Source organism: Myzus persicae, unplaced genomic scaffold (assembly GCF_001856785.1).
Source record: "Myzus persicae strain clone G006 unplaced genomic scaffold, MPER_G0061.0, whole genome shotgun sequence".
Taxonomy (NCBI): Eukaryota; Metazoa; Arthropoda; class Insecta; order Hemiptera; family Aphididae; genus Myzus; species Myzus persicae.
In genome coordinates, this window is record NW_019102665.1 from 209,068 (window position 1) to 231,757 (window position 22,690).

Genomic DNA, 22,690 nt, shown 5'->3' on the forward strand with positions numbered 1-22,690 from the left:
ATGCAACATCAAGCCATAATGGAGTAAGACTTAATTGGGTTTTTTATTGAATTAATATGAAGACTTATTTAATTTTCATTTTTAACTAGAAAATACAACTTCATTCACAAAATATGTATGAAAATAACCATTAACTATTTAAGTTAATATATCTAGTATAATATGACTAATATGAGTAAGAAAAAAGGATACAAAATATATATTATGAAATATTAAAAAAAATTATAGTTAATTTGTGTGATTTCTTAAGATGCCTTATTTTTTCGAAATAAGCCTAAAATATTTCATGAAATAATATTAAAAAGTTTATACTTTTTGAATTTTTTTACGACTTTACACTTAACTAAAACAATAATAACCGCGAGTGAAGAGAAGAAGTAAAATAAGATGTTTGAGGCACCATTATTCTTACGGCATAACCTGCGAATAAAGTCTGCTCACGTTTATGCTGTAGGCTATAATATATAGGTACTAAAAATGGAGATGAATAATTTTTTTTTTATACTTATAAGTTGAAAGATTATTACATATTGTATTGTGGGTTGAGTGGTCCCTCAAAATGTTAACCTTTGGGTGCCGATATCCTAATGTATCATCAGTTACCTTAAGTTAAGCCAAAAGACATAACACTGAAATGAAATTCTTTGTTTTTCCAGGAAATATGAAGATTTTTTAATTCTATTCAGACCAATGATTTTGTTACAAATATTTGTATCGTCGTTTTCAGTCATCTTGCTATTGTTTGCTTTCGTGATGGTAAAAAGTTAAGTAATACCTACTTAGATTTGATTACAATAAGATATAGGACAACACAGAGGATAACTACAACTTAGTATGTTCATAATAATTACAAGATCCCGTACTTATAATAAATAATGATAGTAGGTGTTATAAGAAAGCAAATGTTTATTGAATTACCTATTCGTTTTGTTAATAAAATGTCAAATTGTTTCAAATTATCCACTATCCATTTAATTACAAAATTAATAATATATTAAATTCATTTAAGTGTATGTGATCATACTATTTGTGAACTTACTTTGGAAGTAGTAACATATCTGAGAAATAATAATTTCAGGGTTTGTCAAACGTTGAGATATTTGAGACTTCGACAGTTGTACTAACAAGATTATTCTGCACAATTATTCCAATATTGATTCAAATATTTACTATTTGTTATTTTTATGGCAATATACACAATCAAGTAATTAATATGTATAATTATTAGTTTTATTAATTCATTGTTGATCCGGCATGTATGTCTTGTGAATTATTATACCATGACTTACAGTTATATTATTCAAATGAACACAAGAACTAAGAAGATATATCAAACATCATATTAATACATACTTTATTATTTTATTCGTCTTATAACAGTAGAAATATTTGCATTGAAAATACCAATTGATGTTACAAATAAATAATACCGAAATTATGTTAAATATGTATTAATCATACAATGTCGTTCTCCAGTGACCTACTGTCTTTTCGCTTAAGAGTATAGTATGAACCAATATGTCATTTTATCAATCAAAATATTATGGAGCCCTCTATCTATGACTTTTGTCTTGATTGAGTAACATTTAAATATAACATTTATTAATAAATCTAGACAACAGAGATAAATCGTTAAGTATAAAATTATGTTTCCATACTTTGGAAGAAAAACTTTAAGCATACAAGCTGTAAAACAATTATCGGATTCAATGAATTTTAAGTCCTGGGTGTAAAATGACCATTATTTTTATATAAACTTTTTTTTATTAAAGAAAGATTCAATTGTATTCGCATTGTACAGCAGTAATTGGACCGAAATGGATTTGAAATGTAAAAAATTGATATTATTGGCAATGCAGTTGAATAATGCAAACCACAAAAAATTAAAATTTACTAGAACAAAAATTGTAAACTTGGAAATGTTTTTTAAAGTAAGTACTTATGTCTAATAAAGTTATTATTCAACATATGACATTTACCACTTCTATAACCATACTCCAACAACCATAATCCCTAACATATTAGTTATTAGTTGTTCATGATAATGATTTATTTTACGTTTTTATTTTTAATTCAATGAAATGTAATAAAATATATTTCCAGTTTTTACTTGCACATGTTAATAAATTTTGTTTGAATAATTATGATATAAATACTATATTAATATATAGGTCCAATATAGAATATAAAATCCTATAGAATATAAAATATAATTTAAGTATTTATTAATAACAAAATTTATTCTATTACAATTATTTGTTATACTTAAATATCAAACATTTAGAAAAAAATATGTTTATAAATTTTTAATACTTTTATAATATTCTTGCATCCATATAAGAAAAATGTATAATACGAATTTCAATCCGGAAATGTAAAATAAATACAATTTGCTCATTTTTATGGTTTTTTCAGAATTAAAAAATATATATAATACCTATAAGAAATAATAAAATTAATATTTGGTCAAATTTTCTCGGTTCTTTACAAATTGTTATAGGTAGGTAAATAATAAATAGGAGATTTATGTTTTTTGAAAGTAATTATTAATATTTACTATTATTTTTTTATTACAGACAATGGGTAATTGCTACACAGTCATTTCGGTTTTAGTAAATTATATACAACAAAATGTTGAATGAATTTTGTTCATGTTTTTAATTTTTTTTTTTAAATTACTATTGAGTTATGTCTTACATTATTACTTTAATTATAAGGCTATTATTTAGTCGAAATTTAAATTTTTATAACTATAAGCCTAGTTCCCAAGATCATCTAAATTGCTTATAACTTATTAAGTTATAACGTGTTATTGTAGTAGTAGCTTGTGAATAGATAATCATAGTTATGTAACAGTCTATACATAGTTTATTGTATGTCGTCAAAATAAAAAAATTATTAGCTTATTGTTTTGTAATTAGTTAGTGTATTGTAAATTCCTGTAAAAAAGTGGGCAAGTGCCTAATGGTCATATACTCATACATGAGGTATCCAAAAAGAACGCTGTATGTGTTAAATTTGATTTCAATGATATAAAATCAATGTATAAAGAAAAACGATTTTGATAGGATACCTATAATATTATTATAATGAGGTAGAAAGTACATATATTTATGATATTATTGCGATTAAATAATTTATTATAGTATAAACATTAGTATTGAGTAGTTTAAATTAATTTTTGCCGAAAAAATTGCATGTCATTAAGTTTCAAGCACCTAGAAATAATATTTTTTAATTACAACAAACAAACTATAATCGTTAATATGTTGCTTAAAAATCTAAGTACATCGAAATTTTAACTTAACATATCTATAAAAACACTGTGATATGATATTTGTTTAGATTTTTTATTGACAATTGAAACGACTTTTTTGAATTACATTTTCAAGCTTTTTGACCCAACGAATAACATTTTTTTGGTATGAATGGAAATTTAAATTTTTGCGAACAGCATATGACACCTTCATCCCCCCTCCATAAGCACGCCCCTGATATTAGATGGTTAACTTTCTGCTGTACATTAGATGTCTAGATGTTAGTATGTTACTGATGTAAGATCATTGTAAATGTTATCGTCAATGTGTTTAATATTGGTATTTTATAAAATGTCTAAGAGCTCTACATAATTATGCCAACTACAGAAGGCAAACTGTAAAATTATTTAAGTTAAGAGAATAGAGAGCACGATATGAAATATTTTATTAAAGAAAATAATGTATTTTTAACTAATGATCGATATTATCAATTAGTTAAAGATGATGCTAAATCAAAAAACAAAAAAAAACACATCGTAAATATTGGTTGCTTAAAAAATATTATTTATCATGTTAAAAATATTGATAACAATATCTCATATTATACAAAGAAAGTGATGTTTTTGAAGTGTTACACGATACTTACAAATCGTTTTGACAAGGGGTACAAGAGAGAATGTTGTATGTGCTTAATAGTAGGTTTAAAAAAATATCACCCGCTTTGAAGAAGATTTTTATTTGTCATTGTGTGAACTTACTGTGTCAATTAAAACACAAAAAAATTATAAAAGGATTTATTTGGAAACCAATTATTTCTAATGAATTTCGCTGTCGCTGTTAAGTTGATTTATTTGATTTCCAATCCGATGCTGATAAACATTTTAAATTTATAATTGTATAAACATTTAACAAGATTATCCGTCATCAAATAATTTAAGACAAAAACTACAGAAGATGTATATTGAAATGTATATTTAAACAAAAATTAAAAACATAATTTTATTATATTGATTGGAATAATAGGTATATATTATTTGTCATCCCATACAATATGTTGTAATTTTTGTTATTATTAGTGCACATTTTAATCTAAAAATATTACTATGTAAGAAAAATTAAATTTTATTCACTAATACTTAATAGCGTATACGTTAAGCTGTAACTTGAAAAAACCTTTTACCAATATCGTAGCTTAAATTTGCTTGAAAATATTCGTGAAAATTCTGGGAAAAATCGATCAAATTATAATTAACTAGTATCATACTAAATTAATTAGAAGTTTCCGTAGATAATTTATGCACGGTCACACAAATGCAAACTGTTTAATTATAAAAGTATCGGTTGCATAATATAGAATGGCCATGTACGATAATACAAATGTCAATGCAGTGACCAAAGAAAACTGAGCCGCAGAAGAATATAAAATAAATTATAGGTACTTAATTGATTGCAATCTATGGGACGACAAAATTATAATAACCAATATTTTTTTTTTTTGAATGACGACGAACGGTTAAAGACGTGCAATAAATATCGACTTAAAAATGTTTATAATAACTTTAATTAAAAATATTTAAACTAGTGTTTGATAACAATAAATAATATTTTTATAGGAGACGAGGATAACAAAACTTTTATTTACATTTTTAGATTTGTATATTTTTGAAGATGGATATTCGAAACGAGAAGTATAATATTTTCAACTTTAAATTGGCCAAACTTACAGATTTGTATCAAATGTTAGATCCTGGGACAGCACAATTTCGGGGTCAAAACATCTATCATATTGCCATGGTATGCGTGTTGCTTTACATGTGCCCCATATTGATAATGCAGAACCTTAGTTGTCTGTACTATTGGACGATCAAAATAACTATAAGCATAGACTACATTTGGAAATCAGTAATCACGTTGTTCGCAATTTACAAGGGATGGTTTGTCGTCCGCTACACAGACGACTTATGGAATTGTTTGTCGATCGTGCAGTATGATATTTCATCCTTCAACATCCAAAACATACATATTGTGGACCGTTGGCGAAAACATGTTCTGTGGTTAATTACCACATATACGATGATTTTATTCACAGTGGCAATACCTTACGGGATCAGTCCTTTGATATTCAGTAACTATTATTTGCAAGTCAAAAACCACGACGGTTCAATCGGGTACTATCGCCAGAACATCATGAATTTGTACTTCGCCGTATCCGATGAAACGTACAACGCAAACTATTATATATTTTTCTTGGTTGAGGTATTATACACCGAATTCGCCTGTTTAATAAACTCAATATTCGATATTCTCCTGTTTTCACTGTGTCTTGGTATGTGCTGTAGGATGGAAATCATTTGCTCTGCGTTTGAATCGGTCGGAAACAAACTACTTCTTGCCACTCATTGTCCAACTAGTGAGTACCTTTACCATTAATGTTCATTTAATAGTGTACAAGCATCACATACATAAATGAAAAAAATATATACACACCAGAGATCGTTCGATTTGTCTGAACTTCGAATAACCGAAACAGACTTAGATGGTTGGACCTAGTTTTAACAAAACTAAAAAAACCTTAAGATTTTTTTAATTTTATAATTTACTTTATTATTTATAGCTTAGAACTTCGTTTCGTAATTTATTTCAAAAGCTAGACTCGAGTTCGGTTCGGTATAAGCTAGAATACTTACATTACATAACCAGTAGATCGTTTAGTTCGACCTAACCTTCGATTTTTGTTTGACCCACTTCTATACTAACACATTAAAAATGTATAGATTTTGTTTTATTTCATTTGTATAGCTCATATAGTTAAGGAAAATGCAGGTTTAGTTTAAAACAATTACCACTTCTATAACCATACTCCAACAACCATAATCCCTAACTTATTAGTTATTAGTTGTTCATGATAATTATTTATGTTACGTTTATTTTTTAATTCAATGAAATATAATAAAATATATTTCCAGTTTTTACTTGGACATGTTTATAAATTTTGTTTAAATAATTATGATATAAATACTATATTAATATATAGGTCTAATATAGAATTTAAAATCCTATAGTATATAAATTATAATTTAAGTATTTATTAATAACAAAATTTATTCTATTACAATTATTTGTTATACTTAAATATCAAACATTTAGAAAAAAATCTGTTCATAAATTTTTAAATACTTTTATAATATCCTTGCATCTATATAAGAAAAATGTATAATACGAATTTCAATCCGGAAATGTAAAATGAATACAATTTGCTCATTTTTATGGTTTTTACAGAATTAAAAAATATATATTATACCTATAAGAAATAATACAATTATTATTTGGTCAAATTTTCTCGGTTCTTTATAAATTGTAATAAGGGGAACAAATAAATAGGAGATTTATGTTTTTTGAAAGTAATTATTAATATTTACTATTATTTTTTTATTACAGACAATGGGTGATTGCTACACAGTCATTTCGGTTTTAGTAAATTATATACGACAAAATGTTGATCAAATTTAGTTCATGTATACTTGAAATTTAGTAATGTTTTACATCATAACTCTACTCATTAGATTATTGTCTAGTCAAATTTACATATTATATAACTAGGTTAGGTTATAAATATAAAAAATATTAATTTTGTTAAGTAAACATATATATCGAATAATATTTTTTGACGTGAATAGAATATAATATTTAAATTTCAAATGTCTGTAAAAGTGCAAACAGCCAACCGCATATAACACCCTCACCTCACTACCCCAAACTCATGAACACGTCCTGCTGCACACTAAGTTTCGAGAAAATGCACTGTAGTGGATGTGTTAAATTTGAATTCCATGGTACAAAATCTTTGTATTCAACAATTGATCCTGAGCGAATACGTTTGTTAGAATATAATATTATATTATTACTATGTATGTTTAATGATGTTATTATGATTAAAGTAAAATATTTTACTATTAATAATACGACGTATTTTTTCGTTTATTTTATAATAGTATGAACTACTTATCAGAAACCTTGTATAAGATTTTCAAGCTGTTGACACAGTGATATTTTATTATGGACAATTATACATAAAATACTAAGATTTAAATGTATACAGATAATTCGAAAAGAGTCGAAATATTTTGAAAGGTATGTTATGGTAAACAAAATGCAATTATAATAGATATATAATGGTGAACGTTTCATGTATTTTTGGTTAATTTTATTTGAGTTACAACAAATAATGAAATTGATTAAATACCATGTAGTCGAAAACTGGTAAAAAAAATAGCTGTAATTGCTGTTTTATACGTGTTTTGAATAGATATTTTAAAATATATTGATATTTAAAAAAATAGCAAATATTAAGCAGCTTGACATAAATAAACCGTTTTATTACAAACATTCTTAAAAAATTATATTTGCAAACTGTTTGCTTTGAATTTTTCCAAAAAATATTCAATTCATTCATTTTCAATAATTGGAAAAATATGTTAGCTTTAATTATATATAATACAAACGTCTATAAATTTTGTATATTTCATAAAATAATTTTAAAATAATGATTGGAACAAATGCTATCCTATTTGTCAGCTCAACCCAATGTGTTGAAATTTTTTTATTATTCATGATCGCATCGTTTTAAAAATATAATTATGTAAGAAAATTTTAATTTTTTACTCGATAAAATCAATGTTAAGTTATTATTTGAAAAAATGTTTTATAATTAATATCTTCGCTAAAATTCACTTGAAGCTATTCGCGAAAACTCGTAAGAAATAGTTCAAAAGTATTAATTTAATTAGTTGTTTCGGTGTACAATTTATGAACAGCAATTTGTAAGGATATGCTCACACATCATTGTAACAATTATTTAAAATATAATAAATAAATAACGGCCAGACTGTCACACGTAGAAATCGGAAATCTCTAGACCCCAATAAATCATTGTCACAGACAAAATTGTCTAATTATATTATACGATCAGGGATTAAGAAATCGACACGTACCTATGTTTGCAACTGTAGAGCGTAGGACGTGTGGCTTTCTTACATGCCGCCGGAGAAAAGGTATGGTAAAAAAGGTACTTGACACAGAAGAGAAATCGGATGTACAAAACAACCTTTTGATGAAGCCGCCTATCACTCTCTGGCCGGCACAACCGGATCATCCCTTCGTCAGAGCATGAGCACCTCTCCTCAATCACACAATCTCTCACGAGTGCAGGCGCACCGCGAAAACAGATTGACAACACCTCTGCATACCGAATTCTACGAAAGACAACTGGACTCTTTTTTTTACGAGCATAATCAGCGTGTTACTTTATTTTTTCGAGTATCTTAAATAACTAATTTTGTGTCACCTAAAGCTCCTACTGCCAACCCAGTGACAACAGCGAGTCAGGTAAGACATATTAAAATATAAAATACAGTATTGTTGCCTGCCTTATATTAAATTATATGTGCATGCATTTACATTTACATCATAGAAGTGTATTTGCTCAAATTCTCGAGAACACGACCTCGAGAACCCTCCGACGATCAGGAGGAAGGTATTAACGTAAATTTAGATCATCTTAAGTATTAGTGTCGGCAGGCGTCGTACTAACATTTACGGTAATTTCTGTAATTTATTTTATTCTTTTTATTATTTTATTATTTTTATTTTTGCGTTATAACAAATTATTATATGTTTGTCACAGCAGTGACCGAAGAAAACAGAGAGGTTTAAGAATTTAAAATAAATTATAGGTATTTAATTGATTGGCAATGATGAATAAATTATGCATAAATATTATTAATAATTCGGGAGAGAGCCGGCCTGGTGCGTAGAGTGGTGGTCGGCTGCGGACACTACTGTTTTCAAGGGGAATAAGCACCACCTACATCGAATGGCTAGGGCCGCCAGCCCACGTTGTTGGCAGTGCTCTGGTGACTCTGTTACCACCGAGCACACATTGTTCGCTTGTGTTTACTGGGAGGGGTTCCGCGTACACCTCAGCGAACGGCTGGGCTATCAACCGAGTGTCGCTGATCTCCCGGACGTCATCTGCAGACCAGCGTTCGAGATGCTCCAGGCGGATCCCGAAGAAAAGTCGGTGCTGCTGAGAGAGGCCGATGAGGTATTCAGGTTATTCTACAAAATGGTGGAGGATATCCTGTCGGCCAAGGAGGAGGAAGAAAGAGCTCGGCAGGCCGCAGAAGAGCACAATGTATAACTAATGTTGTGTCATATTGTTAATGTAATAGTTAGTGAGTGGGAGATTAGCCCACCACTTTTAATTTCTTCGTGTAATTGATAATATTGATCAATAAACGACGGAGGAGAAATATTGGCAACATGGTTCCTCCTCTGGTTCTCGATTTTAAGCATAAACAAAAAAAAGTTCATTAGATTATCTAAATTACCCATAACTTATAACTTATAACGTATCATTGTAGTTAATATCGCTGAATGGATTATTGTGATTATCTAACAGTCTACACAGAGTTTATTTTACATCATTAATCATTAAAATAAAAAATTTATCAGTTTATTTCGTTGTAATTAATTCAACTCATGTAAAATATGTGGGCCATTGGTTGCCTTTCTGCTGTACATTAAGTGTCTTGTAGCACACTGTTATGAATGTGTTAAATTTTACTCAACACTACACTCCATAAGTAGTACAAAAAATCTCAATAATTTGAAAATATGGTCTTGAAGTATATTTAAAATTTGATGACATCATAATTTGAATAACTGCATTAGGTATTGAAAAACAAAGGGTGTGAGCGTGCTCAGTGAATTACTTTGTATATTAATTAATTACGTCTTAGTTTTCATAATTAGACATAATGCTGTTCTTATATTTTTCTTTTCCCTCTGTTTATCCGCTGTTATTTTTGTTTATTATTATAAATTAGATATAATATATAAATAATATTATTGAAATGTAACTAAAGCACCATAATAACTCTCTACCTCCAACTCAAGGTTTGCTAATAGGGAATAGATAAAATCAAAAAAATATGTGTGATTGCATGATCATAAATAGAAATAAATGGTTTTTAAAAAAAAAAAAATATTTATATAGTGTAATAAAAAGACATGACGAATAAAAACTGAAAATGAAATGGATAATGAATAACTTTCTTAGACCTGAAAAAAGTTCCAAAAAGAAAATATTAAAGTTTCAAAAATTAATTTAAGTACTCGGAAAAGTATTGGCATTTAAAAAAATTGCAAAAATTAAATTAAATACAATTGTAAATGTTTCATTTTCAATATTAAAGATAAAAATAAAAAAATTGTTTATTATATGTATAATTCAGCACTACAAGTCTATGTTTTTGCATAGGCATAGAAAAAAATAATTTTAAAATATTGATTACAACAAAAGTTATTTCATTTATCAAGTGTCGTTTTTTTTTTATAATTTTTTTCTAAAAACACCGTATGTAAGCAAAATTTAATTGTATGTACCAATACTTTATATAAAAATATAGTATATTATGTCGAGGATATTAATAAGCAGTGAATGCTATAATTTGAACTAACTTTTTTATCAATATCTTACCTAAAATATTTTTAAAAATATTCTTAAAAATTCCGGATGAATAAGAGATCAATGAAATATAATAACAATTATGTAGAATAACATAAATAAACCACCAATATGGCTGCATCTGCCTACAATTAAAATTTGTTGAGTTTTAAACTATTGTAACGTCCCCTCTTCACGGGGCGTTCGTCTCTCGAACCCTATGGATTTCAGTTCTGTTTATTTTTTCGAGGTCTCGCGGACTCGACCTCGGTGTGTAATATTAATACTAAGAGATCAGAGTTACCTCATAGAAGTAAGCACATCGGTGTAATGTATATAAATATTTAATATAATATATGACAGATATATAAATATAAATTGTTTACCGATCCGGGTAGATGACGACGTGCCGTGAGTGTGGATCGTTGATGTGTGGCCGTCGGATCGTCGCGGAGTTGATGTTGCTGTTGTCGTTGTTTTCGTTTCGCACAAACTCTCCTCGCACACCGCCTCGGTCATAATTATATACACCGCTGCCGTGTGCCTAAGACCCTTGGTCGGCAGTCAGCTGCGATAGGTATTGCTCACACTCAGCATATTAGGCAGCGGTTACCCTACTTCAGGAATAATATACGATGCCGACGATAGACCGCAATGGTTACACTACCAGATAAACTACTTATTAACTAAACAAATAGTTTCAGTGTGTAATTTGCGAACGGAAAAACAAATGTAAACTGTACAATTGTAAAAAAATCGGTTGCATAATATATGATGGTCTTGTACGTCTTATATCGTAGTCCGTCGTCGGAGTTGCATTATTAATCCATTTAACCCTACATGAACATGCAACTGTGGACGAGTCAGATTAACATCGATAGCAAAACTACTTCCATCGATCTCTGTCTGAGTACACGATGATAAAAAGTCGTAATAATGCTTTGATTTAAAACTTTCATATCTTTTTCTTTGGGAAAATGAATCTAGTTGGTGCCTTCAGGAGGTCGAACATTGAAATTATCTGTAGTTTTTTAAAAACATAAAAAAAAAAACAAAAAAAAATTGAAGAAAAACGAAAAAAATATGTATACACAGTTTTTTTTATAGTCATCTTATTGTTGAATTTCAACAAAATTACATATAAAATAACCAATGACTATAAAAAATTCATTTGTATTTTTATTATTTTTCAACTGCTGTTGTAACAGTAAATTAGAAACCTTGTAATGCAATTTTCAGATTTTCTCAAGGGTTAAGATTGTATCATATTTTTAGAAAAAAAACTGAAAAAAATGTTTGAGTGAATGTCACTCTGCTGCACATTAGGTATCTAGAATATTGCTGTAATGGAGAGTATTAAATTTGAATTCAATAATAAAATATCATTATTGACAAAAAAAAATTCTGAGAGTGGACGGTATGTGAGTCTAGGATATTTTATACTGTTATTGCTTATTAATAGTACGGTAGCCGTAGTTAATAACTATAAAAAACCTGTGTTTATGTTTATTTTTTAAATTGTTTGGTTTCAGAATAAATGACTTTAACTTCATTTAAATTTTCAATCCTTGACTATACAATTTGAACAATTAATATATTTTTAACTGCAAAATCATTTCTCAATATTCATCTAAAAATTTTGTCGAAATTTGAACTTTAAATGCTTATATGAATATTTATGTTTTTTGATCCAATATGAAGTGATGAAATAAATATATGTTGTAAATGTCAAGTATCTACAGTAATTCGTTTTTAAATACAACGCAATAAGAAAATCTCTATTTAAGAAATCGAGTGAAAATCCTGTGCTAAAAAATTTCAACTTCAAACTTCCATAAATTTGATTCTTCGTTGGAAATTGTTTTTGTTTAAGGTAGACAAACTAATAAAAAATCTTGTATTACATTTTTAAATATTAGATATAGAAAGAAAAACGAAAATGAATTTCTAACTCAAAATGCTTTGCTGATTTTCGTGATTTTTAAGAATTTTATCAAAATTCTTAATTCGAACATTCAAAGAAAATTACTTCGGATTTACTTAGAAATTTTTTTTAAGTTCCACTAACAACAACTTAGGAGGAAAACTTTATTATTACATTAACAAGTTTTTTGAAACAAGTGAAAATTTTTTTATCGACTTTAATTTTAAAAAAAATCATGAAGGTAGATAATTTCGTATGCCTATTGCCTATGAATAGATCAATATGATTTAAAATATTTTTGAAATGATATGATGTATAGAAAATGTTATTATAATTAATATTCAGTGAAAATTTCATTATCTTTATAGAATGTATAAAAAATAATAATATAAATATTTGGTCAAATTATTTCGGTTCATTACAAATTGTTATAGGTAGGTAAATAATAAATAGGATATATATATTTTTTGAAAGTAATTATTAATATTTACTACTATTTTTGTATTACAAACAATGGTTGATTGCTACACAGTTATTTCAGTTTTAGTAAAATATATACAACAAAATGTTGAATGAATTTTGTTCATGTTTTTAATTTTTTTTTTAAATTTACTATTTAGTTGTGCCTTACATTATTACTTTAATTATAAGCCTATTATTTAGTCGAATTTTAATATTTTATAACTATAAGATTAGTTCCCAAGATCATCTAAATTGCTTATAACTTATTACTTATTAAGTTAGGTATAACGTGTTATTGTAGTAGTAGCTTGTGAATAGATAATCATGGTTATGTAATAGTCTATACATAGTTTTTATTGTATGTCGTCAAAATAAAAAAATTATTAGCTTATTGTTTTGTAATTAGTTAGTGTCCAGTAAATTCCTGTAAAAAAGTGAGCAAGTGCAAGTGGGCTGCCATACATTGAGTGTCCAAAAGAACGCTGTATGTGTTAAATTTGATTTCAATGATAAAAAATCAATGTATACAGAGAAACGATTTTGAGAGGAGACCTATAATATTATTATAATGAGGTAGAAAGTACATATATTTATGATATTATTGCGATTTAATAATTTATTATTGTATAAACAATAGCATTGAGTAGTTTAAATTAATTTTTGACGAAAATATCTAATATTATAGGTATGTATTATTTGTCAGCCCATACAAAATGTTGTAATTTTTGTTATTATTAATGCACACTTTAATCTAAAAATATTACTATGTAAGAAAAATTAAATTTTATTCACTAATACTTAATAGCGTATATGTTAGGCAGTATTTTGAATAAACGTTTTTACTAATATCGTAGCTTAAATTTGCTTGAAAATATTCGTGAAAATTCTGGAAAAAATCGATCAAATTATAATTAACTAGTATCATACTAAATTAATTGGTAGTTTCCGTGGATAATTTATGCACGGTCACATAAATGCAAACTGTATAATTATAAAAGTATCGGTTGCATAATTTAGAATGGCCATGTACGATAATACGAATGTCAATGCAGTGACCAAAGAAAAGTGAGATGCAGAAGAATATAAAATAAATTATAGGTACTTAATTCATTGCAATCTTGCATAAATTATTCATAAATATTATACATAATTTGTTGAACAAGTGTAGAATGGTGGATGGCTACAGACATTTGTGTGTTCTAATAGCATAAGCATCGCCGGAACCCAGGTTTTTTTAGTGAAATGAATAGCTACAGGGCGACAAAATTATAATAACCAATAATTTTTATTTTTGAATGATGACGAACGGTTGAAGACGTGCAATAATTATCGACTTAAAAATCTTTATAATAACTTTAATTAAAAATATTTAAACTAGAGTTTGGTAACAATAATTTGATTATATAAGTGAGGCCTACTGACTTTTTTTCCCCTGAAGACCGAAAGATAAATTTTTGACGATGGATATTCGAAACGAGAAGAATAATATTTTCAACTTAAAGTTGGCCAACCTTACAGGTTTGTATCAAATGATAGATCCTGGAACAGCACAATTTCGGGGTCGAAACATCTATCATATTGGCATGGTATGCGTTTTGCTTTACGTGTGCCCCATAACGATAATACTGATCCTTAGTGGTCTGTACTATTGGACTGTCAATATACCTGTAAGCATAGATTTTCTCTGGAAGTCACTTATCACGTTGTTCATAATTTACAAGGGATGGTTTGTCGTCCGCTACTCAGACGACATATGGAATTCTCTGTCGATCACGCGCGTTGAATTTTCATCGCTCGGGAACCGGAACACACATATTGTGAATCATTGGAGAGAACGTTTTGTATGGTTATCGACCATTTTTTTGAGAATCAATTTCATGGTTTTATTCAGTGTTGCGATAGGTCCCTTGGCATTCAGTGGTTATGTACAAATCGAAAATCACGACGGTTCAATCGGGTATTACCGCGAGTGCGTTGCGAATTTATATGTCACTGTATCCGATGAAATGTACAACGCACACTATTATACGTTCTACTTCATCGAGCTATTATTCTTCGTCTTGAACTTAGCAATATACTTTATGTTCGATATTCTCCTGTTTTTGGTGTGTCTTGGTATGTGCTGTCAGATGGAAATCATTTGCTCTGCGTTTGAATTGGTCGGACACAAACCACATCGTGACACTCATTCCCCGATTGGTGAGTATGACATTAAGGTACATCGAAATATCGAATAGTGTATACCTACGTGTTTTCAGTAGTTTTCGGTTTTCGTATTTATGCAAATTTTGTTGATTTCTATGATTAAAATTGTAAATGTAGATTTTCAAAACTTAAGTTTCACCTTTAATTTTACTTCTCTAAACCCAACGTAAGATAGTGGTGTATAGAATGTTAATAAGAATTCAAAACTTGACATTTCAGTAAAAATCATTTTTGTTTTCATTTCATTAATTTGTGTTTATCTTTGTAATGAGTTCTAAATTTAACATTTATTCCTTTTTCTGATCATTCTTTTTTTATATTTACAACTAAAACTAAATGTCTACAATATATGACGTATGTTTTATGATAGTTAAATTAAATTCGTTGATCGATTAAGTATTCTTAAAAAAAAAAACATAATATGCCGTTATGCATTCCAAAATTTGCTCATACTTTAAATATTTACTGAGTTTTTGAAATATGAACAATTTGTTTTATTTTCTTGTAGATAACCAAGAAGAAAATAAAAAGATAACACTTAATGAACACAATATTTTAATATACGATGAATTAAAAAAAATTATAATACAACATCAAGCAATAATGGAGTAAGTCTTAATTTTATTTTTTTTCTTAATATTAAGTAAACATTATTACTAGAAAATGTACTTACTTCGGTTAGGTTAATCATTTTAGATATCAGTATTATTATAAAATACGATATAATAATATATTTTTTACCAATAATGCTCTTTATTTGCATTAAAGATATTTTTAACAGGAGATATTTTGAGCCTTAGATATTTTGACCTGGAACCGAAAAATAAGACTTAATTACTAAATATGCATGAAAATAATCATTAATTTTTTATGTCGACGTATCAAGGATAATTTAGGTACGGTCTAAAGTTAAAGTTAAAGTATAATGTATAATATAAACTAAACATGTAATATCAATTTAATTATGATTAACAGTATTACTCGAACTAAAAATTACTAAAAAAATTATTATTTTTCAAAAAACGTAATATTGGTGTTTAAATTAACGGCATTCATAAACACTGGATAGGTGTTATTCAGTCTTGGACAGAATTTTGAATACTTTTAAAATACTTTCCTCATAAGCATTCTAAATAACTACTAAGAAGTTGACGGTTTACTATAAACTATATTGGGAATTGAGCGGTGCTTCAAAATGTTAACCTTTAGGTGTCGGTTGCCGAGTGTATCACCTTAAGTTAATCCAAATGACTTAAAACGGCTCTGACATTCTTTTTTTTCCTAGGAAATATGAAGATTTTTTAACAAGATACAGACCAGTGATGTTGTTACAAATTTTTGTATCATCATTCTTGGCCATCATGCTTTGGATTACTTTCATAATGGTAAACAATGATGTAATATGTAGATTTGATTACAATAACATTGTCACATCAATTCAATATGTTTTAATATTAAAAGTGCATGCACAATTTATTATAGTGATTTAAATGCTAAACCGATAAATGCACGTCAAGTATTATATGAGTTGTAGTAGTATTGTTCTATCCCTCCAATGTAGGAACACATTTTACAAAAAATATGTTCATAAAAATTGCTAGATTCCGTACTTAATTTATAATGATGGTAGGTAGGTACTTATAGGAAATCAATCATTTTTTGAATTACCTATTCGTTTTGTTAATAAATTATCAAATTGTTTCAAATTATCCACCATCCAGTTCCATTCAAAATTAATAAAATATTAGATTCATTGAAGTGTATAAGTGTATAAGTGTGGTGCATAGTATTTTAGAACTATAACTTAGGAAGTTATAACTTATGTGAAGTAAAATGATTTCAGAGTTTCTCAAACGTTGAGATATTTAAGGCTTCAGCAGTTGTACTAACAAGATTGTTGTTCACAATTCCTTCAATATTGATTCAATTATTTATCATTTGTTCTTTATTTGGAAATATACACAAACAAGTAATTAATATGTTTTATTTATTAATTGTTGATCTGGCATGTATGTCTTATGAATTGTTATACTATTACTTACCGTTATATTATTCAAATGAACACAAAAATATAAATCATACATCATATTATTTCATATTTTACTATTTTATTTATTATAAGGCAATAGATACACTAGCATTAAATATACCAGTTAATGTTACAAATAAATAGTACTGAAATTATGTTAAATATGTATTAATCATACAATGTATGCCACCGTCATGAGCAAAAACGCCCTAGGTCCCAAAAAATATATAAAAGAGTTAAAAACAAATAAATTATTGTAAAATTTAGCTTGTGTAGATGAATATGCCGTATGTTTGTAATATTACTCCAAATGTATAATACAAGTAACAATCAAATAATTAAAACTTCGAAAATCGTAGAAAAAATCGTGTTTACTAGCATTAACGCCGTAAGTATTGTTGAAGACACGGTATTTTATCTTAGTACACAGTGCAAATTATAATTGACGGTATTTTGGCTTAGTAACATGGACCGGTTTACGTATCGCAAAACAAGTCGACTATCAGAACAATTTATTTATAATAAACATCTTCGACATTGGATATGTATCATTTTTTTATTTATTTATAAATTGACCGAAGAATAACGTATTTGTTTTGTGAATTTAATATTCAAATGTATAAATAATTTTATAATATCAGAAATCGTTACTTACGAGTCACGGCATTCTTGCTTTTGAATTAAGTATTAAAAGTTTATACCAAAACTAAGGTACAACGTAAAAAGTAAAATATCATGTTAAAAATAAATTTAATCATATTTATTATTGTGTCATTGCACCCGTTGGGTAAAGTTACATTGAAAAACATATAACATATTTAAATAATTAGAATGTACAAGGTGTTATGGTTTTATGAAAATATAAAACACAAAAACGCGTTTTTCTCATAATCGTTCTCTGATGACCTACTGCGTTTTCGCTTAAGACTGTAGTATGAACCAATATATCATTTTATCTATCAAAATATTATGGAGGGCTGTATCTATGACTTTTGCCTAAATTTTGTATCATTTAAATATAATGTTTATAAATGAATATAGAACACAGAGATAAATAAATTGTAAATAAGAAAATTCTGTTTCCATACTTTGGAAGAAAAACTATAAACATACAGGCTGTAAAATAATTATCGGATTCGATGAATTTTAAAATCCCGGGTTTAAAACAGCCATTATTTTTTTGTATATTTTTTTTATTAAAGAAAGATTCAATAGTATTCGCATTGTACAGCAGTAATTGGACCGAAATGGATATGAAATGTAAAAAATTGATATTATTGGCAATGAAGTTGAATAATGCTAACTACAAAAAATTAAAATTTACCAGAACTAAAATTGTAAACTTGGAAATGTTTTTTAAAGTAAGTACTTATGTCTAACATAGCTATTATTCAACATATAACATTTACCACTTCTATAACCATACTCCAACAACCATAATCCCTAACTTATTTGTTATTAGTTGTTCATGGTAATTATTTATTTTAGGTTTATTGTTTAATTTAATGAAATATAATAAAATATATTTCCAATATTTACTTCGACATGTTAATTTTGTTTGAAAAATGATGATATAAATATTATATTAATATATAGGTCCAATATAGAATATAAAATTCTATAGAATATATAACATAATTTAGGTATTTATTAATAACAAAATTTATTTTATTACAATTATTTGTATCAAACATTTAGAAAAAAATCTTTTCATACATTTTTTAATACTTTTTTAATATTCTTGCAGCAATATAAGAAAAACGTATAATACGAATTTCAGTCCAGAGATGTAAAATACAGTAAAACCTCTTTATAACGGACCCTCTGTTAGACGGAACCCTCCTTATAACGGAAAATGTCAATAGTCCCGGTTCAAATAATATATAAAATTGAACTCTTTAAGACGGAACCTCTACAAAACGGAAACGGAAAATGTTCGTAATCCAATTAGTAAAAATACCTTCTGTTAAACGGAAAATAGAATTATTTAAAGATAAATTACATACACTTACATAAGTATAAACATAGCCATTGGTAATTGGCAAGTCTAAAAAACCACGGTGTTTTAAGAACATGGACATTTCTTCGTTACCTGTCATATGGAAATTTAATAAAAAAGCCTGGATGACAACAGAGATAATGGAGCAGTGGTTGCGTTATTTTAACGCAGATATGCGATCTCAGAATAGAAACGTCCTAATATTCTTAGATAATGCTGCATGTCACCCAAAGATCGAACTATCTAATACGAAAATACTTATGTTGCCCCCAAATACCACATCGATCACCCAACCAATGGATCAAGGAGTGATTTACACGTTCAAGTCTTACTATCGTAAGTTTTTGCTACAATCGTTATTATGCAAGATGGATAATTGTTCTTCAGCTCATCAGCTCGCTAAATCAATAAGTGTTTTGGATGCAGTCAATTGGATAGCGTTGGCTTGCGATAATGTAAAAGCTGAATGTGTACAAAATTGTATAAATTGTATTTACCTAAAATATAATTTTTTTAATACATACGTACACATACATAAATTCTTGAAACATTTTTTTTTTACCTCTCTAAGACGGAAAACTCTTTATAACGGAAAAATTGTTGGTCCCAAGCGATTCCGTTATAGAGAGGTTTTACTGTAAATACAATTTGCTCATTTTATGGTTTTTACAAAATTTTATAATGTATAAAACATAATAAAATTAATAATTGGTCAATATATTTCGGTTCTTTATAAATTGTAATAAGTGGGTAACAAATAATTAGGATATTTATGTTTTTTGAAAGTAATAATCAATATTTACTATTATTTTTTTATTACAGACAGTGGGTGATTGCTACACAGTCATTTCGGTTTTAGTAAATTATATACGAAAAAATGTTGATTGAATTTAGTTCATGTATACTTGAAATGTAGTAATGTTTTGCATCATAACTCTAATTATTAGATTATTGTCTAGTCAAATTTAAATATTATATAACTCGGGAAAAACCTCTCATGCATAAATATAAAAATTATTAACTAGGTTAACCAAACGTGTTTGTAACAATATTTAGTCTTAAGTCTTAATCAGTAAGTTTTAGCAGATGTTGCAAAACAAAAACTAGGTTACCTAAGCGATAATATATAAGTCACAGTATGAGAAAAATATATGGTCAGTGGTGGTGATTATGTGTAACAAGTGACAACAGACACCAGTGTTCATTAAATGTGCTTAAAATAGTATTTGTTCATTTATTGTGTTGCCCGAATTAATCGGTGAAAATCTAGTTCTGAAAGTTATCTAAATCACTCACAATTTATTGAGATAATAGGTCTGCGAATGGACGAAACCCTCAGTGCGAATCGGGTGGCAATGGGAAATAGCTGTCTGGAAGCCGGCTTGTTTTGAGGTCTATTTCAGACCAAATTGGAGCGTGATGTATGCGAATATAAACCAATTTGTCTGAGGGAGGTATATGCCTGCATGACAGTTCCAATAATGTTGTATATATTTGTTTTAATAAGCGATGTTGCATGAGGGCCATGCTATGTTGACAACTGTTCGGTTCCCATGCAGTGATTTACCAAGATAAAAAAAAAACGGTAAATAGATAATTATGGTTATGTAACAATTTATATAGAGTTTATTGTATAGATCATAGAAATAAAATTATTGTTTTGTAATTATTTAATTCGTGGTCAAAAGTGACAGTGCCGCAAAAAGTGGATGTACACACTAACGATCCCCAAGCCTTAAATACCCATGTAATGTAAGGCCATTAAATCACTCACAATAAAAATTGATTTATTTATAATGTTGTTTTTTTTAAAGTTGGAACACGAGTGCAGTAGAAATACTAATATTAGACACGATGTGTGTACAAATAGGATATACTAGGTACTATAATAGGTACTAGGTAGAATCATGTTTATTTTACTATGTTAGGAATTGGTGGAAATCAAAGTTCGAAATTCGAAGTACAATCACTTTGTCCATGAGATTGAGTTGACCCAACATTTTTATCCCGTCGATGAACCATTGTTTGTCATATTGTGTGCTGGACAAGAACCTGAGAAATAACGACGACAGTTAACGACGCGCCATCGAAGTAATATTACTAATATCTCGTTTTTTTACCAAGAATATAATTGAGGAGTTTGATATTTCATAAAGTTTAATATTATAACTTCAATAACAAAATAACTTTAAATTACGTCAACGTATGATTTCATAGAAAAGTACCATGATGAATACGCAGTGACTTAACACGTCATATAATGAGTCTTCGAGATTCTTTTGTTTCAAAGGATGATATAAGTGACATTAAATAAATGACAATAAAAGATTATTAGTTATTCTGCTCAACCAACTATTTTCTCTCATGTATTTACAACTACAAGGATATTTATTACTATGTCAGTCACATCTGCCTCTTTCAAACTTAAAATTAATAATAAAAAATCTGCTTAGTCACATGAATGTATGATGGATATGGATTATGGATATGGATTATCAAGCTTGGCTATAATAAATATTGAAATGCACCAAACTCTTGAAATAGTTGAAGACTAGACAGTAAAATAAATATATTTCCAAATACAAAACCGGGAAAATACATTTATTACATTAGAAAATATTTTGTTCGGTTAAGTAATTTTTATTTTATAACAAGTGATACCTACTACATAATGTTTAATATCTTTTAAAAAAATGTGTATTTTTAGAAATTATAGTATCTTATAATAAGATAAGACATTTTTTTAAATGTTTGTTATAATATTTTAACATATTATAGAGAAATAAAATATGAATTTCAACAATGAGTCCATTGGGTATTTGAATAGGTGCCAGGTATACAATATAAACCACATACCTAATCTTGGTACTTCATAAATATGTAATTTTGTTTAGCTAATTTACTATAATATACTACAGTTTTAGGAATTCAAATATAAATAAATATATTATAAGCATACACAAACTGCTGTACAACATGTTCAAAGACGTAAACAAATTATAGAATTAAATAATATTTTACTATTAATAATACGACGTATCTTTTCGTTTATTTTATAATAGTATGAACTACTTATCAGAAACCTTGTATAAAATTTTCAAGCTGTTGAAACAGAGATATTTTAATATAGACAATTATAGATAAAATACTTAGATTAAAATGTATACAGATAATTCGAAAAGAGTCGAAATATTTTGAAAAGTGTGTTATAGCAAACAAAGTGCAATTATAAAAGATATATAATGGTGAATATTTCATGTTTTTTTGGTTAATTTTATTTGAGTTACAACAAATAATGAAATAGATT

The 22,690-nt window shown here is 27.6% G+C and overlaps 2 protein-coding genes across 2 annotated transcripts; both read left to right on the forward strand.

Annotated features, from left to right (window-relative positions):
• LOC111032894 (odorant receptor 46a-like) lies at window positions 1-2,642 on the forward strand. The gene is made up of 5 exons (XM_022313369.1): window positions 1-23; window positions 657-756; window positions 1,079-1,204; window positions 1,773-1,931; window positions 2,577-2,642. The coding sequence occupies exons 1-5, from the start codon at window positions 1-3 to the stop codon at window positions 2,640-2,642; spliced, it is 474 nt and encodes a 157-aa protein (XP_022169061.1).
• A 13,298-nt stretch (window positions 2,643-15,940) lies between these two features.
• LOC111032917 (odorant receptor 46a-like) lies at window positions 15,941-20,271 on the forward strand (the record flags this gene model as incomplete). The annotated part of the gene is made up of 5 exons (XM_022313401.1): window positions 15,941-15,963; window positions 16,641-16,740; window positions 17,199-17,324; window positions 18,587-18,745; window positions 20,206-20,271. Coding segments are annotated over 5 exons (474 nt in total), but the record flags the coding sequence as incomplete, so codon positions are not given.
• Window positions 20,272-22,690: the final 2,419 nt, after the last annotated feature.

What these genes read in the sequence shown, in the direction of transcription:
- LOC111032894 (XM_022313369.1), top strand. Translation starts at nt 1, where the DNA reads ATGCAACATCAAGCCATAATGGA. An exon ending in TATTGTTTGCTTTCGTGATG is followed by an intron (nt 757 to 1,078) that starts GTAAAAAGTTAA and finishes TAATAATTTCAG; the next exon opens with GGTTTGTCAAACGTTGAGAT. An exon ending in ACTTGGAAATGTTTTTTAAA is followed by an intron (nt 1,932 to 2,576) that starts GTAAGTACTTAT and finishes TTTTTATTACAG; the next exon opens with ACAATGGGTAATTGCTACAC.